The sequence below is a fragment of the Pituophis catenifer genome, unplaced genomic scaffold, assembly GCF_029215685.1.
Source record: "Pituophis catenifer annectens isolate HBS135680 unplaced genomic scaffold, rPitCat1.0.hap2 SCAF_6, whole genome shotgun sequence".
Taxonomy (NCBI): domain Eukaryota; kingdom Metazoa; phylum Chordata; class Lepidosauria; order Squamata; family Colubridae; genus Pituophis; species Pituophis catenifer.
In genome coordinates this window covers 57,522,195-57,542,032 of record NW_027256886.1, presented here as the reverse complement: position 1 = coordinate 57,542,032, position 19,838 = coordinate 57,522,195, and the positions used below count along the sequence as shown (strand labels likewise).

Genomic DNA, 19,838 nt, shown 5'->3' with positions numbered 1-19,838 from the left:
TGTAGGTTTCCTTAAAGAAATCAGAAAATGTACCTTACTCTTCATACTGTATATTGCATCAACAGCATTAATATTGCTTTATAATTTAGCAGCAATGAGTCAGTTTATGCCCTTTGGTCATGTGTTTAAAGTCTCTCTCTAATTAAAATGTAGTCAGTGACCGGACAAGTTTAAACCTTATTCCTACCAGTTAATTGCTTTAACATTTTTACTTTATTTGCTATAGAGCTACATTATTTGATTGAGCAAACATATAAAGAAAGATATAGCCATCCCTTTGTATCCATATTATTCTGATCAAATGCAGAGCTCCCTTTTGTGCACTTCATTTAAAACAATGGCAATAAACAATTCAGTCTACCTTTTGCTCACATGAAAAGACTGAATGGGACAAAGTCAAATTTAATCATTCAAGACAGAAATACTCCCAAATAATGGACCATTCATGATTTAAAATTGGATAAGCCAAGTATTATTAAAATTCCATTTATTTACTCTTAAAGCTTGGATCATAGCTTGTGGATCCTTCTTATCCAAAGACTCCTGTGTGCCAGTTAAATCTGTGATGATGGACATTTTCCCAGGTTTGGATAATTTGAGCCATAATTAGCTATAACTCTTCCCAATTAATAAAAATTTAATCTTAATTTGATTTCTATTCATTCCTGATCTAGTTTCAGGTTAAAATGTTACAATGTCCAATTGTAGGCTACATTAATTGATGCAGAATAATAAATTTGTTTTCTGCAGTTTGTCATGAACTGGAGGTTTCATTCTGTAAGTACAGCTTATTTTTACATGTAAATGTCTATATTGTCTTTTCTACTGTTGGAAAATTATGTCTATGTTTTAAATCACAAAGAGTTAAAACACAAAGAGTTATTGCTGTCTGAATTTATTCAGGATCCAGTTAAACTTCCTATACCAAAAATTGATCATTTGAAATAGAATTTGATAATATAGTACAGGCTTTCTTGTAATTATAGAACTGTATTTCAGCTTAAGTTGTTTTAATAAATCTAAACTAAGAGAGTATTTTACAAATTTAGATATTCTTTAAATTAATTTTGTCTGTTGTTTTAGTAATTATAGTGTCCTGGATATCAAAGTCTAAAATATTTTAAGATGGTTGTTATAAAGAATTTATTTGATTCCTAAAATATTTTTATAATATTCCTACTTTATCCTGAAAATTCATACAGTTAGAAGAACAATCTTGTATGCCATCAAGTATATAAATGGCTCAATGAGAAAAGTAGCATTTTCACACTTTAAGTACATTTTCTGTTAAGGGTGCCTCAAACATTGATGGGGTACTCACTATATCTGACAGTGATACAGAGCAACACAATATATTCTGCTGTACAGCAAGATTCCTACTGTGCAAAACAATGCAAGATCCAGCATTGAAGTTAACTATTTCTGTTGTGTGGGTCCTTGTGTGATCTTAACCATCTGGATGAAAGAACTATATAAATTAGTCCCAAATGGCAAATCAGAGATCTAAAAAGGTCTTGATAGAATATTACAAGAAGGCATTCAGGCAAAGCAAGCTTCCATGTAATTGTAATTGTGATCAGTCCTTTTCATCATATGCTGGTTTTAATGAATGCAAGAAAAGGGGGAGAAAAACCAAACCAGCCCCCCCAAAAAACACATTCTCCTAATTTATTAGTTACTTAGATGCCATCATTTGAGTTCACATTAACAAATGCTTGCCAGATGTTTTCGTGTTGCTTTGTTCAAAATACCATTTCATAAATCTACCTTACAAGAAACCAGAAAACATTTCCCTCAGAAATGGGCTGCAGCCAATTAATTTTTTAAAATAAACCCTGAAAAAGGGGGTGGCCAGAAGCTGTTGTAGTAAGGATTTAAATGGAGTGGGGCAAAAGGAATTGGAAATAGTTCTTGAACCTCTCACACAAATGCTAAATCTAAACGATTTCCAACACATGTTAGAGGTATTCTGAAAAATCAGAAAGCTTTAATTATAAATTGAATAATTGTCTTAAACAAATAACAATTTTTAACATTCAGCCCTTACTTTAATTGACCATGATTGTTTTAGGCCTAACAAATGTAAAGAGACAGGAAAGGTGGTAGATGTACACCTACTGAAATATAATATAGATAGATTTTTAAAAAGTAAGATAGAAATATCAGAAATGTCAGATTAGGATATTTTCCCAATGGATGACTGGATGACTAGAGAGTTTCTAGTAGAGATTCTCCTTACATTACAATTGCTAATTCTGTTACTTTTCAGTGTCACGATGGTGCTGAACCAAGTGGGTTTTACAACTTGCCCTCAAAGTTGTGGCCATCACAATAATCCTGCGGTTATGCACCCACCCACATGCCTACATTCGCACTGCACTACAGCACTTCCCCAGCCCACATTCCATAGCACCCACCCGCTTGCCGGTTTGATTTCAAGTTGCCTAACGAAAAGCTTGCCGTGACCAAGACTTGCAACCCCATTAACTTTGCTTGTGGGAAGTTGGCAGGAATTCAGTCACATGAAGTCTTCACCTTCTGAATAACCAGCAATCATTACTTAACAATGGTGACTGCTGGGATTGCTGTTGCTAAATGATATGGTCACATGACATTGCGTTTTAGAGGTTGTGAGGACTACCGATATTTTTACACTAATACATACTTAAGACTGCTGGATCTGTTCATCGAAATCTATCCATTGTTAGAAATACTAAAACATTATTGAGTTGATTTTTCTTATCTTTTTTTTAAAAATACATTCAACAAAAATGTGACCCAAAACATGAAAATAATATTAAAGGTTAGGTATGTTTACCCTGTCCATTTTTTCCCCCACTGCCTGGACACTAATAGCATTTCCTTTTTGAAGAATTGCATTATTATGCAAGAACATTAGATACATATTGATGCAGTGAAAATTCATAAAACAGTGAGCTGGGATATTTGTATGTATTCTGGTAGGAACACAATGAAGTCATTTGTTGTGACAGGCAAGAAAGAACTTTGCCTAAGGCGCTGGAGTAATTCAGGAGACTAGGGTCCCTGTTCTCAATCTTTCCTTAGTTTTTTCTGTGTGACCAAGGCAAATTGTTCAGGGTTGTTGTTGTTTTTCTGCTCCTCAAAGAGTTTTTGTGAGTCATAATCGATTGCTGTTCTTAAGGTCACAAAGATTCCTAGAAAGTAGGCTTTGTAGAAAGGAGTGGAAGCAAAGTTTTTAAAACCAACAGTGCTTTTTTTTTTTTCTTTTTAAAGGAGCCCAACAGAAAACATAGGAGGCAGTACTCTTTTCCCCCACAGGCAGCAATTCTGTGGTTGCTTCAAGGTCAAAAAGGGAATCTCCCATTTTTAACTCATTCATGATCAGTCTTTCACCAATTAATTGGCAAAGAATTTTATTTTATTTTATTTTAGCTTACTTACTGAATTTATAAGGCGGCCCAATTCAAACAGTGTGACTGGGCAGCAAACTAAAAACAAAATAATAAACCACACATATAATATGATAACATACTAGGTAATCTGTGTCCTGTTGGTGGGGAGCATCAGAATCCTTCCTCCCTCCCTCCCTCCCTTGAATTTACTTTGCTAGTGGGAAACTTGGAGATGGGCAAGGAATTGAGGAACTGTATGGGTCAGGAATGGTACATAAGGAAGCACAAGAGGTGCTGTGTGATTGAGAAAGATATGTTGGTGTGTGCCAAAGATGAGCCGATGGAGAGGGCATGTGGGTGAGCAGCATAGGTCAAAAGAAGGGTGTCCAAGAGTTCATGACATGTATCATGCAGGTCAGAGGGCACATGGGAGGGTAGTGGGGCGTCAACAAGAATGTGAGACATATGAGAGGTGTCATGCCAATTGAGGATGGTGTGCATAGGGGTTGCACATATTGGGAAGAGTGCATGGGCATGTGCAAGAAGTGCCACACAGTCTAGATTAGGGAAATGTGCAAGAGGTGCTGTGTGGGTTGAAGAAGGCATGTGGCAAGATAGTACAGGTCAGGAAAGATCCATGGAGGAGGGGTTACACAGATGAGGGGATCATGCAGTAGTGGTATGGGAAGGGAAGATTGTGTGGGAATTCCTCTCTGTGCCACCTTTCCTCCCTTCCCAGAAGCAGATAAGTAGCTGCTGCTTGATGGGGGGCAGGGAGCAAGGGATGGTGAGACTGGCTAAGAAACTGTCATGAAACATTGAGAATGTAGTATGTTCCTACAGTAGCAGGCAGTAGCACTGAAGAGGCCACAATTTCCCCAAATTTCATTCTCTTGGGAGTCATAGGCCTCAGATTTTGGACACATTCTGTAATTTAGCCCATTTCAGATACCTTGGTTCAAAAACTGTTGCTCACTGATGCACTGTTTTGGCCAATTAAAGATTAAACTACTAAAATAACAAGAGCTTTAGATAGATAGATAGATAGATGGATGGATGGATGGATGGATGGATGGATGGATGGACGGACGGACGGACGGACGGACGGACGGACGGACAGACAGACAGACAAGACCCTGTCTTATTTTTTTTTGCCACGCAAAAAAGGCACCAGGTCTTATTTTTTTGGGGGGGGGGAAGATGTTGTCCACTGATTCACATCACTTGCACACGTCACCCCTTGGCTCCTTTTCACTGTCAGAGGGTTTTAGGAACTTATTCTGCAGCCGGCAAGGCTTTCTTGAAGGCCTCTCAACTGCAGAAGAAATGGGCCCGCAAGGCAGATGTCGGGGTGTGTGACGCCTGGCTGCAACTGTCCGAAGATAAGTAATAGGGCAGCTCCCATACACCCCATCCCCCCAGCTTAATTTTTACTCGTGCACCCTTAACTCTTAATTAAGGCTTATTTTGGGGATAGGGCTTATATTGGATGCATGTGTAAAAATAAAGCTAGGACTTACTTTCGAGATAGGTCATTTTTCAGGGAAACACAGTATTATAAATTATAAATATATAATTGAATTAGAGAACCAGTTTGGCATAATGCTTAAGACATTAAGCTAGAAACCAGAAAACCATGAGTTCTGGTCCTGCTTTAGGCACAAAGCCAGCTGGGTTCCTTAGGCCAGTCACCTTCTCAATCCTAAAAAGGCAAAGGCAAACCACTTTTAATAATAATTTACTGTCATAAATTTCCACTGTCAAATAGGCTGAATAAACACACTCAAATCTAGTAGTTTAATGAGCAACATACAGTCTAGGCTGAAATGAAACTGCCATGTTACCTATTATACTTCCCTTCACAGAGGTTTGTGAAAGAAAGCTAAGTATTATTGTTTGTAACCACTTAGTGATAACATATCCGCCTAGTCCTGGATTTACATTCACTCTTCATAATTACCTATATTGATCCTGCATGTGCACAGCTGAGAGCCAACTTGGAAACTGGTTTGTGCAAGAAAAATCTGCTTGGATGCCACAGCAAAGATCTCATGTTTCCATTTGCAGGCTGGCTGGTTGCAATTCTGCCAGGTTCCTTGTGTTTGTGGTGGTGGTGATATGAGTCAAGGGGAGGGGGTAGGCGCTCTGTTTAAAATTTCACTAGGATTTGGGGTCCTGTGGGAATTTGGATAGGCAGTTAGGCATGGATACACACACTCTCTCTCTCTCTCTCTCTCACACACACACACACACATATATATATATAATCTCTTTAAAGAGAGAGAGAGAAAAAGAAAAAAACATTATACAAGTGGCCCTTAATGCTGTCACTTCTTTGAAAGGAATTTTGTTAGTGACTTTGGAGTGATTTGTGCAAATATCTACAACTTCTGGAGTGACTGCCTCTCCTGCTGCCCCCTACAGAGCAATTGAAAAGAAGTCTGCTCCATCCTTTGAAGACTGAAAAGCTTTCAGTTTAAAAATATATGTGTGAGAAACAGTGTACTCAGGCAAGTTGAGGTATTCAAAATCTCCAGCGCATATAACACTTTAGCATTTGAGGAACAGTAAGTGGGGTTTTGTGTTTGTTTCTTTTTGTTCGTGCAGCAGCACAACAGCTGCTCATAGAGCTTCCTTTCCCTCAGTTTTCGTTTTTTTTGGTGGTGTTTTAATCCCAGACATCAATCAAACCACAACACTCAAAAGGGTCACAGAAGCACAATTTGTTCTAGTATTGCCCTTGACATGCTTCTCTCTGATTGGGGAAGGCGGGAGATAGATTTGTATAATAGAATTACATTAATTTCTCTCCTTAGTAGGATGAAAGAGGGTGGTGAATGGTACTGCTGAGGCTTTGAAGGGAACTGTTAAATATCTATAGTAAATGGCTTAATTTAACTATCTGCATGATTTTAATTGCCTGTGCAAGAAAGCATCAAACCACTCAAGTTCATTGTATGGATGCCATAATTCATGGTCCTTATTGGTCCAGTAGGATGTGAGCAATGTAGTATCAAATACCAGCCAGGTAAGTCATGTCAAAGTTGTCAGCTGTCTGAGAAAGGTTCAGAGCTACAGTGAGCAAAGATAGGGCCCAAGTGTTATGCTATTATGGTAAGTGTAAAAAGAAAGGATGTCCAGATGTGCAAAGGATGTTCATTTATTATACTAAGTCTTGGTTTATTGAACCACAGGTTATAGATACGTCAGAAAGAAACCACATTCAGACTTTCCTTACTTGTGGAAGTAACCACAGAGGCAATAACTTCCAAACCAGTATTATCAACTACTATGACCTGAGAAGTAGTGGGTCTTCTTCCCTGCTCTATTGTATGGAAGTTCATTGCTATGATATTTTGTTACAGTATGAATTTTCTGCACCCAAAACAAAACATATAATAACTCCTTTGTTACAGTTTAGGCACATGTTCAATTTTTTTTCATTTGCATTGCATTCAAGTTTGGTGATGGAGCCATTAACAGCTTTTGATTCAGTTTTATAACTGATTTAGTTTGATGTATCTATGAATGTAAAATGATACACCCTAAATAGGCAATAAATATGCATTTAAAATAAATAATTGCATTGAATATTCATGTGTGATCCATATTATTTCTTAATGGCTTCACTGATGGTGACATAATTAAGCAGGGGACCAGAGATTGGTGACCAGTTCTTTTAACATCTATCTAAAATGCATGACAGTTACTATCAATATGAAAAGTGAATCCTGAGCCAAGAGGCGATTTTGAAGCTTTAATGAAGGATAGTAGATAGAGGTTGAATACTTTAAAACAGGGATTTCCCAGCCCCCAGTTCTACAGCCTGGTACCGGGCCATGCCCATTGGGATCTGGGCCACGCAAGTAGTGGGCAAGTGCACGAAGCTCCATTTGTACAAGCAGTGGGCATGTACACACAACCATCCTCTCCGCTTTCCACCACCACAAGCAGTGGGCTGTGGAGCCAGAAGAGTTGGGGACTTCTGCTTTAAAACTTCCCAAAAGTTCAGCTACGCCTGAATCTTTCATCCTGTTCTTATGAGGAAAAAAAAAGTGTGTTGTGTGTTGATTATGACTGTATGGAAAAAAAATAAGATTAAAGATTAATAAAAAAATGGATTTATACTAAGTGTAAATTACTATACTTCAATCAAACATGAGATAGCACTGCTTTTGAAGGGCAGCAGCCTTAAGCAAAGTGATTTTCAAAATAAGTAAAGTCAGTCACAGGAAAATATCTTGCTAGAACACAGCTATATAAATCTTATTGCCTGAAAAGTAATAACCAATAGAAATTATTTAAAGCATAAAGGTATAATGGCAATAAAATATCTAATGTCAACTTCATGAATTACAGTCGAGGCATGAACTTTCACAGGATTGTGCTGTAAATATTTTTTAGACGTACTGACTCCCATTAGTCTCATTTTATTCAGGGTAAGGAGAGATCTGGATTTTGAAAACCAGGTAGCTCAGTGTGCAAATCTCAACTACAGAAGAACCCCACTATTTATCACTATAAACCCATACATAAAATACATAGGTTTATTTATCTATTTAGAATTCTTGACTTTATGGAAGAAGCCCTCTACATATATGATGCTCATATAAAATCATCCCCATTATTCAAGCAAGTGGGAGGCCATTATGGAGGAATTTTGTATATGTGCAATAGGCTTATGATCTCACCTCCATAAGGATAATGTAACTTTTTGATAACTACGTTGCAGTGTAATTTCTTATTACATTTTCTAAGCTAACATTAATTAAATATAAGGTTTCATGGACTTCTGTAGATGCATTCAATGTTTTCTTTAACAAGGATTTTATATACATTTGACAAATGCATTGTGAAATGTGCAGAGGAGGAACAGCCAGAGAATAAAGTGCTATTTTAGCAATATTGTCCCCTCACAAATTGAAGTCTGCATGAGCCACCAAATATTTATTTGAAAAATATATGTATTGTCTTTTCCAGTAAGTCGTGAGTCTTTTCCCAGGACTCAGTTCAAATCCAACTACTATAATCAATGTCTGTCATTTTAAAAGTATGGAAAATTGCTGCCCAAGAATACTATACTATAATAATATTATAATAGTATTAATACTATAATAGTATTCTATATTAAGAACACTTAAAACAAGAACTCAAAAATGGGAAGCCAAGTATCGGGTTAAAACCTGCTTTTCTTGTAAGTTTCTTGCCATAGGTATTACCTGCCCTTGCTTCACTTTCTTTGCATTTGATAGCTTTGTCCAGAATGTCATGACATATTGCTGCTTGACAAATGGAGAAAAACCATCACATACAGAGCCATAGTGGTTATTGCATTACATGCACAGTCAAGAGTGCTCTGTAGAATTGCCTTGAATATCCATAAGGATTGGACTCGTTTGTGGAAGAGATGCAAAAGATTCTGGAAGAAATAAGCTTTATCTGAATGATGCTTGTCTTGTCTCATGTCTTAAATAGATTAACACATACACGATGGTTGATATATCCGAAAAAGTAGAAATATGAATGAATGTATAGATTTTTAATGTAGAGAGGTTCCATGTCCCAATGCAGAACTTTAGCTACTTGTCAATGTGTAAGGAGTATGGAGTATTGAATATTTATAGATGTGTGAATAAAAATCACTAATCACTAGCAAGTGATTAGAGAACAAACAAGATATATACAAATCCTATCAAATATTGCATCTTTCTTCAAGCTTGTTCCCACATGGGTTGAAACTACAGCTCCTAAAATACATATCTGGTATTAACACAGTATGGTTAAGGAGATTTGCTTTGAATATTTCTTTCTGTATAATATTGATAGCTAACATCTTTGTAAAATTAAAAGTAAGCACATTACATATTTGCAAAGTTGCTGTTGTTTTAGGCTACATAATGACTAGTACTATGTTGGGGAAATATACGTTCTAAATACCTCTAGAGATTCCTGGAAGATATGAAAGAATTCCCCCCTAAATCATCTTAAATCTGTAGTTAGATTTGCCCTGAAATTATCAAGATTTAGGGCTTGAAAACCTGAACATTCACAGATTTAGAATTTATGCAAGGAAGCAAAGAGTCCACTGCTATGAAGTAATTTAATATGTCTGGGCCCTAAGAAGACTAGTTTGGGGGGGGGGAGTTATATAGTGAATTGTATAGTCATGGCATCAGATGCGCAAGATCTTTTCTAACTCTATGCTTGAGTCTAGTAGTAAGCAAGATATCCAGACTCCTTTGGATTATTAGCAGTGCTTGTAAAGAATGGGCAGGTGTAGTTCTTTAGTGGACAGCTGCACTGCAGACTCATAAATGTTCATTCTTTATTTCTCAGGCAGCCTTGACAGACAAATGCATTGAGACAGCAATTTGTCAGTTGAATATACGGCTGCCTTTGTTTTCCTGCTAACGTAGGAGCATATGGAAAGAGGAAATAAAAAGATTCTGTTCTTTGTACTAAATATACTATGGCTTAATCATTAATAAGAAACAGCCTGGCATGGTATGGGTCAAATGTTCATAAATGGACAGATTCCCCCAAAGAAATGGGGCAGAAGAGGTAGGAAGGGAGCTGCTTATAAAAGATTAATTTAAGGTCAAGATTAGGGTTGTGCATATTTGCATTTTTCATTTACAGGAGGGAAAATCTTGTATCTGCAGCTGTATGGTAAGTGCCCCAAACACAGCACCAGGTTCCTAAATAGTTATATTAATCCAGCAAAGGAAAAAAAGAAAAGCTCAAGTAATGCCTCTTTGTGTAACTTTTGGAACAGTAAACCCAGATCTCAATAGCATGTTAGCCATGGCTTTGCGTGAGGAATGAAATGAGCAGTACTGAAAATGGTGTACTGTGCATAATTCTTGCACTATCAAAAGTAGTCTTTGAAATGCTAAGCGGAATATGTGAATATATGCACTTTTTAAAAAGATGAAAAGACAGAACACTTTTAAGTGAATAAAAACAAATGTTCTATAATGTTGGGAACTTGCAAAGCAATATGTGAAGGGAATTTCTTAAACTGTAAAGAGTAGTTTTTCAGACAATATCCCCATATACTGAAACTTATATTTTTGTAATATAAAAGCATGAAAAAATATGGAAAAGGAATAGAAAAGAAATCTGTTGTATTGAATGGAAAGCATTAATATTATAATTTAGGTTTCAGGCTAGGATCTTGATTTTTGTAAATCAAACTAACAAAAAAATTTCTCTAAATTGCTGTATTCTCAAATCACAATTCATAATGTGAAGTCACTTTGAAGCTTAGCTTCTTTTGCAATCTAGATAACAAACATACTCTAAGCAAATTATGGTTCAGCATGATGAATGACCCAGGATAAAATATTATATAATTAGCAGGTTTATTGCTGTTTGCCATACAAAATCAAGTTTTATAATTCAAAATCAAGCTTCATAAGAGAAGAATAAAAAGCCACCTAGAATAACCTCACATGGCAAGATAGGTGGCAAATAAATTTAACAAATAAATAATAAATAAACAACTTTCAGGAAGGAAACCGACATTAGAAGATTAAAATGGAAAGGAAATTGGAGCAAAGCAACAAAAGGAACACCAATAGCAAAACTAATCCCCCAACAATGTTCTGAGCAAAGAGAGTTAAACAGCCGTATGTCAAAGTAGAAAATGTATTTAGTAATAAAATTTCAACAGCTGCAATGTGGATTATGTGGCATTAAATGTTTGGCAGAAAAGCTAGCTGCAGTCAGAAATGGTATGAAGTTAATTCTTGTCAGCAAAGATACATCTGTAGTAGTACAATAAGATGATATTATTAACGTGCCAAGTGAGGAGGGATCTGCTTGGCTTCTCCAACGTCCAAGTATTTCTCTGTTGCTGATTTCACATTCTACATGAGTTCCTGCAAACCAGTCAAATATGAATGAGGCCTTTGGAAGTTGGCAGAGCAACAGGTGGTTGGTTATCCCACCTTTTGAATGCAGTTGACCATTAAAAAAGGGGTACATCCTAATAGTTACAAATAGATTTAGATCCTGAATGTCAATAGAGAAAGTAGGAAAGTCAGAGCCTTTAAAGTTGTGTAGTATTCTCATTTGATTTTTTAAAAAAGTGCTAATGCAGCACCAGGGACACCTCAGCTGCATCTTTTCTTGGGATCATGTGGCAGCTTAAGAAGGTAGGTGGTTGATCCTACAAAAAAAACTGAAACAAAAGGTTGTTTGAATTGTGAACAGATCCGAAATAACCTTTTGGAATAAAAAAAATTCCTAATAACTACGTGTTTTAACTACAGAACCAATAGGTTAGGTTACCTAGATTACAAATGGCTGATGATTACTCCCAACAATGTATTTTAGTTATCTGTTGTACCTCACAAGTATCGAAAGTATTTCTTTCATTATGTCTTTATTATTTCATTTATCTAATGTAATAATTAGACATGATTTATCCATCGCATCTACACGATTGCCAATTGATAAATTATTGGGTCTCTTAACAAACTGATATATAAATTCCCCATAATTCATCTCAAAATCCATTCTAAAATATCTTGTCTTGAAAAAATATGATCTTACAATTTTTAATAAAGCTTGCCAATTGTGGAAAATTATTACATGGGCATGCTGAAAAAATGCATAAGTCAGGCAAGATTTCATTTTCCTCAAGGAGGCTCACTAAATGCCCGAAATTGTTTTGAGGCCAGCCCCCATTTCTTGACAGATCTACATTCAGAAGAATCCAGTGCAATTCATAACCAGGTTAGGTTTTTCTCAACTAGTAAGACTTTGTATTTCAAAGTATCTCCATTCTTAGCATTAATGTATTGCTATTATATGTCCATTGACCTTTGATTGCAATTAGGTCTTGTTTTATATTTGTATAGTGTGGCAGCCAAGTGACTTAACATTTACTGTGTTAAGCAAAGTTAAACAATATTCTCATCGTCACCAACTATCCTATTTTGGTTAACTTAATTCCCTTGCCAATCTGATTTAACCATTTTTCCAAGTTTTATCAACCCCTCTAAGAAAAGGGATAAATTTGCCCTTTTCTTGCTCTATGCCTTCAGTGATTTAGTCCCTAGTTGACTATTGCTGATCATATCACTCACATACTATAACTACAAAACTACAATACAATATATGCTCATGAGCCAATACACTTAGATAGTAGTTTCTTTCTCATTTGCTTCTTCCCTTCTTGGTGCCAGGCCTCTCAGGAGTAGACAACTGCAACTATTTCCTTTGAATATTTTTCTCCATCAACCAAATTTGCCCTGTATAAGACATTATATACACTGTGCAGTGTATATAAAAAATGGTTACTTGGATACTTCAAACTTCTGTTGACATGTGGGTTCAGTACTAAATCATTACAGGTAAATGAGAGACACAACTTAAATGCTTGTGAAAGTGCTGACAGTTTCTCTCCAAACATTGCTAGTCTGAATCGTCCTCGGTAACTCTATATTCTCTAGATGTTGTTCTATTTATTACTTGCATTTTGCCCTAGATTGTCCTGATACTGTATTTCATTTGAGTCAGCTGTGTTTTTTTAAAGTGCTATTGAAAAGCTTATACTCATGTATATTCTTATTGAGTAATTTTATGCATTTTCCAACAGATAAATAGAGGGTCCTTGTGAAAGGCATTGCTGTAGAAGGATCTTTTTGTGCTCTTAGAATTTAGACCCCCTTTTTGTCCTACTGAATGAGAAATGTGGAAATGAAGCAATCCTTTTTTCCCTCCACTGCAACTAGTGATTTACTGTTCTTGCAGACTTCTATCTTTATCACCAGGCATAGTTATAGCAAACAAGTTTAACATGTAACCTATGTGCATTGGCTGGGGACATTAGTCAATTCAGTATAATTAAGTGTGAATCACTTAACAACATTGTACACAGATAGAAGCTTTGGCTGAAGCCTTACATTCTGTAGTAGATACAGAGGATACAACGAAAGAGATTTACAAAATGAACCTGAACTTTTATTTAATAGAGTCCCATTAAGTTGTTTCTGCCCTTGCTGCAGAACTCTTGAGTGATATGGCAGGAGAACCAAAATATGGAAAGGAGCCAATTTCAACTCAGTTTGGGTCCTGGAAGGGAATTTCTATATCAAATAACAGAATATAATTCTGGTCAGCAACTGAATTTAATAATTATTGAATAGAGTAGCAGTACTTTCATTTGCAGAATACAACTGCGTTTCTTCTTTGCTTTAGAATCCAGCTAATGGGCTTTAGAGTTCTCATATTATTCAAATTTTAAATCCTTTTAGAAGACGTCTCATGCCTACTTAGATTATATCCTCTTCTAAATAGGCAGCACACCTTCATGTTTGTCATAGGTGTAACTCCTAAACTTCTGACTTTAGGTGTGGGGAGTGACATATCTGTATAGGATTCTCTTTTTCACATGGAGTAATCCACTACTGCTTCCTGGAAAACTACTATAAACTCTCAAAGCCCTTCCCATTAAACATGGGGCTAATCTGGGCCACCCATTCATGTCAGACCACTTACAAGAAGTAGTCACTCTTTTGAAAATGGCATGCACAGAAACGTCTGGGTGGGTGGGCGGAGCCTCCCACCACTGCCACTACCGGTTCGCCCAATCTGGGACGAACTGGTAGCAACCCACCATTGAACCACACTAGCCAACACACACAAACAAGCATTGAAAGGCTACTACTCACTGTTTATTATTTTTCCCCACTTCTACCACCCCTCCTCCTCCTCCTCCTCTAACTACTACCCCTTACGAGTCCTACTGCTGGAGAACAGTATATTTTTCTATCTGTTTTAGGTTGCTTTACTTCTAAAGACAAACAGATACCAACACCCAAAGCTCTCTGCTCAGCTTTTATAGCCTACAGTTGCTGTGCTGGCTACAGAAAGTCCTTAAAGGGACAGGACCACAGCAGCACAGATACTAGCCATTTTGTAGGTAGCTTGTCTTTTTCCATACATCATCCTTTTTAATCAAATAATTATTCTTTGATTTCCCCCCCTTTCTATGCTACTACTCTGCTATCTCTGTGACCTTCCCATATTATGATAGGAAGTCAACAATGACATTTTGCTGTCCCACCCAAAATGTAAGAAGACAAGAAGTTTCCATAGCTTCACAAAGAGATGTGTAATCAAATAGTAGTAGTATCACAAACATTTATTTGGAGCACATAAGTTTGCTCCAGCTAGCCTCCCTTCAATGTATTGGACCCCAATTCTTATATATAACCACAAGAGAGGACATGGTGAGGCAAGTGACAAAATATATATCATGATGCAAAATCTTGTGTTTGTTATAAGGATACAAATATCTAAGGCCGTGATGGCGAACCTATGGCACGTGTGCCAGAGGTGACACGCAGAGCTTTCTGTGGGCATGCTTGCCATCGCCAGCTGCTCTTCTGGTTTTCGGCACGCACATGCGCACCAGAAACCCGAAGACCAGGTGGCCGGCACTGGTGTGCATGCACCCAAAGACCAGTGCATGCGCACCAGCCAGCTGGTCTTTGGGTGTTGTGACCTAGGTTTCCTGAGTTATTAAAACACATGAATAGTCCCAAAAACCTCTTTTATTGCAACAGCTGTGAATTAAGTTCATTCACAGCTGAGTCCTAATTAGTTGCAAAAAGTCCTTCCGGAGAAGTCCTTGGGGATAATCACCAATCTTTATCTCCCTTGACACTGTGCCAAAGACCTACTTGGCAAAGCTACACGGATTCCAGAATCAAACAGAGATCCCGACTGGGAACAGATTTAATGTTGCTTTCCTACAAAGTGCCCACGTGCCTTTGCTCCTCTTTTAAGCCTTATGGGAGGGGCCAATCATCTCCAGGCCTTACTCCCGAGTCGCCCCTTTTGTTTTAATTGTTCGTGCCTTCTGGCAGCTCTGTGCATGCGCGCACTAGAAACAGGCTCCTCCTGTTCCTCTGCCTCTCTGATGTCTGACTCTGGAGGCTCCGGAGTCCGCGTATCACTCCTAGATGGCCCTGGCCCCATCTCTGCCTCCAATGCAGAGCTCTCGTCTGAGCCTTCCCCAGACTCCAGGACTGACCCATGTTCCTCCCCGGCGTCCTTACTATCTGACTCCACTGCCAGCTCCGCAGGCTGCTGGCGGACCACAACATTGGGTTTCCTGCGCTCCGACGCATGCATATTCCAGTTTGGGCATTCGGTGCCAAAAAGGTTCGCCATCACTGATTTAAGGAAAGGATTTGAGTTATGATGTCACTGCATGCGTCATTTCAGTGACCACAGTGCACAGAATCCCATCTGGCATAACAGAAGTATACTTGAAAGTTGTAGAAGTTCAACAAATTGGTTGAAAAACTCTGGTAGAAATTCAAGTTGGGTTTTTCATAACTTTCAAAGCAAGATTAATGGTCATTGGACAGAAAAAGAAGGCATATCATGAAGTATTTTGTACTATATGATATAAAAATAGGTGTACTACACAATCTGAGCTGAAATATAACTGTGCTGTTGTAGTTGTTATGCTATTTAGTGATTTTTCCCCTCAGATCCATTCCATACAAATGAACATTGTTCTTATGATAAATGTTGCTAAAGCGATCCAATTGAATAGCAATTTTTCCTAATATTTTGACAGTAGCTTTTTTATTTCTTTTTCTGAGCTTTTTAAAAAAAGCAAAACCCATACCATATGGACAGCCTTTTCTCCCTACCATCTGTTATCTGAACTAATATGAAATAGCAGCAGTCTTTTTCGCTGCTCTTGCAAGAGATAATTGGACAAATCTTCCCACCCCCACTCACTCTTGGTCTACCTTGACTATATTTCAGTTTAAAAATTACAGAAGCAAGCACTGCACACCCTTGTTCTCCCCTTTCTATTATTTTGTCTAATCTCCATCTCCTAATCGCAGCTAAAATTTATTAAGACCGATAACTGGATTTTAAAAGTACATCTTCGGTTATTTTAAACCCTGAGATCCCAAGACCCTGTTTTTTGCAAAGATTTAGAAATACTCTTTGGTAAGTGCATAGGCTTGAGCAAGCTGCCTGTGGAATCTAGTGTGCTATATATTTGCATTTTCCTCATTTCTCAAAATAAAAAGGCATAAGGAGAGCAAAAGTACGGAAGAAAAAAAATAATTCATGAGCATAACACAAGGACATTTTTATATGAATGCAAATGCAATTTATTTGGTGTAATGATAACAAAACCTGGAAAAGCTGGTCTGAAGCACCATCCTCGTTTTCTGTTTTAAAAGGAAATAACCTTTCATGAAACCCAGCTATTTCTGGGACAGGATGCAAAAGCAAACATTAATTGTGTTTTATTTGCATTTTTGACAATTATTCTCCAAGGATTCTCTTGGACATTTTAGCTAAAAATTGTTCTCATTATATGTAACGATGGAAATGTGTTGCTGGAAAAAAATGCAGGAAGATTTGGCTCTCTTTTGGCTCTCTTAATAACTCATTTGTTTCAGGAACGTCTCTTCCTTTAGTCTATGGAAATAGTGTGTTTCTGTATTCCTTTCTCAACAATTCTTAACATTTCCTTCCAACTTTAATATTACTACTTCTGGGACTTTCCTGATGTGTTTTATAAGATCTGCATCTTGCAAACTTTGTGCTTAAGGGCTTGTCCACAACATGATGCAACAAATTTGCAATATCCAAATTGCATTTCTAACTTCATATACAAGGCTCAGGAGGTCAAAATCAGCATGCTCAGTTGTGCTTGCAAGGAGACTTGAGAGCACTACAGCTGGCAGAGATCAGCATAATACCATCCTAACACCTGGTTTCCATTAGTAATGTAGCTGTTCACATCTGAACTGGTGCCATTCCATACTGTCTTCAAAGGCCGTCCCATGCAGAGCTAACCTAGAGGTTACCAAAACATGGACTGCTAAGGCTAGGCCAGGGATAGACAATTTCTTTGGACAAGTAGGCCCATTTGGAATTTTGAAAATATGTTGACTGCTGTTACCAAAAAAACAAAAAGCTCTTTTGGAGTAGGGATAATCAGAAAACACCATCAACCATAAGGCAACCTGGGTTATTTTTAACCTTCCTTCCCTTTTTTTCTGTCATAAAGGCAGACATTAGACTGTTCCAAGAATATTTCTCGGCCTATGGCGGTAGAGATAGTAGTATCTAATACTATATTAGGTGTTAATGACTTGGTTTGGAACAAGCTAGATCCAAACTTAGTTACTTTAATATTCTTAAAAATTACTTTTGAATAGAAGGGACAGTTTGTTGGAGCCAAGGAAGATACCATCTAGTACTTTGATGTCCCTGGCCCCACATCCATAGTATTCTGGTACAAGTTAGCCTGTGACTCACTTCTGGCCATATTCCTGAACAACATATGCATCTAGTGTTGAGCAGTTTCCACAAATTGTAAATAGAACAGTAGGTTTCACATCCATTGATGGCAGCCTTCATAATAAATCCAGATTTTTCAATTATCGCAGTGGAAGATCGCATTTAAAAGCAAATAGAAAAACAAAGTGTAATTCATTCCTCATGGACATTAGAAGGATTATCATTGATAAGGCTGAAATAAGGACTAAAATTATAAATATTTTCTTTGAAGTTTTTTAAATTATTGTTATTCCAAAGAAAACAGTTTTGTCAAAGCAGATGCGGAAGACAAATTACATCTATGTGGGAGTAAAATGCTAACTTGCAGAGAACAACACAGCAGGATTTGACAAGTTAGAGTCAACATTCTTGACTTTGGTGGAGCTAATTTTCATAGCAGAGGGAAACTTTTGATATTACAAAGAGGCTGGACCAAATTTTTCAGGCGAAAAGGATGTTGGAAGAGTCCTGCCCTTGTTCTGCTTAAGTTATGATGCTTAAAACAAGAATTAACAGAAGAGTGGTTGTCACTGTGTATAATTGCAGTAAAAATAAGTAAAAATTATCCATTATCATTCATGTGTCATTCTTGTTTCTTTTCCCCTTTTCCAGTTAGGCTGCATTAATTACTTATATATAAGCTAGTCACATCTATTTCATGTAGGAGTTTTGATTGTTTGGCATGTAGGCTAAATTAATCTGGCAATAAATATATCCAGTTTCATATCACTGTCTGGGCTTTGATTATTGTAGTGTGCAATTTGATCTGTGAATAAAGGTACAGTTTGTACTTTGTTACTCATGTCATTCCATAATAGTATACAAGAAGGAACAATGGCAAGACCTTTTGCTTTCTTATCTTCCAGTTCATTAATAGATGAATTCTATCACATATCTTTAGTTGGAAAAATGAATATGAATGACTATGGCTGGACTCCATATTTGCTATGCATATACCAAAATTACTTAAATGCTAATTTTGCTTATAAGTGAAAGTCATTCATATTTTTTCATCAAGCTTATACTATTGGAAAAAAAAACTGTATGAAGTTTTACCATTATTTAACTTTAGTTGTAACAATTGTTTGAACGATAATGCTGGAACTTTGAAAAATAACAATTGTCAACAGTATCTTATCCATTCAATTTGTAATAGAATGTGAGTAGAAAGGCTCCAAGGTAGTTTCTATATAAAATTACTCCTAGATAACTTTTGGAGTTTTAAAAAATTCAATTTTATTTTATAAAATAAATTTGCTAAACCATTTGCTTATCATTGTTAATTCTCAGCAGTATTGTATAATATAAAATTATAAAAAGATATATGGCATCAATTTTTTTAAATTTGATTTTAATTTTTTTTTTCAAAAAATACTTTTGTGTCCTTTAAAATTAGAATCTTTTAAAAATGTGAGTAAAAATGTATAACTTCTACAGTGGGAAAATGAAAGTTTAACTAAGATAGATGCATAAATAGTACTTTGATGATTTAGAGTATTTGAGCAAGAAATAACTTAGGGAAAGGGACTGTTGAAATAGCTGATTCTGTTCTCCCCAATGTATCGTCCATGTAATCCTAAGGAATTACATTGCTAAATATTGTGCAGTATCTCTGGCCATGCCCTTAATTCAAAAGGAAGTGCATTATAGTTCATTTTTTAGAAGTGTTGCTCTTAATGAATGACAGACCTGTCAGTCTGGTTGATTTATTCCTGAACCTGAGACACCTATTTCAATCCCATATACCAACAACCCAGTGCACATGTCAATGTAGTTCAGAGCTAGTCTTGGACTCTTGAGCTGTCTAGACAGTTTGGGGTGATAGGTCATTTAGAAAATGTTACAGAACTGCCTGTGCCATAATTGGATTATCGTGGAAATCTGAAACCAGTTCCCTGAAGTAGTGGTCCATTTAATATCTGCTTTTTATTCCCGTTGCGATTTGAAAAAGTGGACTAATTTGTCCTTTCTTAGTGCTAGCTTTTTAATCTCTTAGTTTGCAATCCTACTTTTCCTTACTTGGCATTAACTCCATTAAATCTGATGGGGAGTTATTTTTGAAGAGGGGAATTTTCATTGCATAATTTTTCTAGGAATATTCTCGCCTTCATGGAATTGCTTTGCCGT

At 36.8% G+C, this 19,838-nt stretch overlaps 1 protein-coding gene across 5 annotated transcripts in view; it reads left to right on the top strand.

Annotated features, from left to right (window-relative positions):
* Nucleotides 1-19,838, top strand: part of FAM53B (family with sequence similarity 53 member B) — a 120,173-nt gene that overhangs the window by 60,635 nt on the left and 39,700 nt on the right. For 4 of the 5 annotated variants that reach the window (XM_070945177.1, XM_070945173.1, XM_070945174.1 and 1 more), the window contains exon 6: nt 751-777. The exons of the other annotated variant lie outside the window; for it this stretch is intronic. In XM_070945177.1, coding sequence (XP_070801278.1) covers nt 751-777 — 27 coding nt within the window. The remainder of the gene's footprint in view (nt 1-750; nt 778-19,838) is intronic. 5 annotated transcript variants of the gene reach the window in all.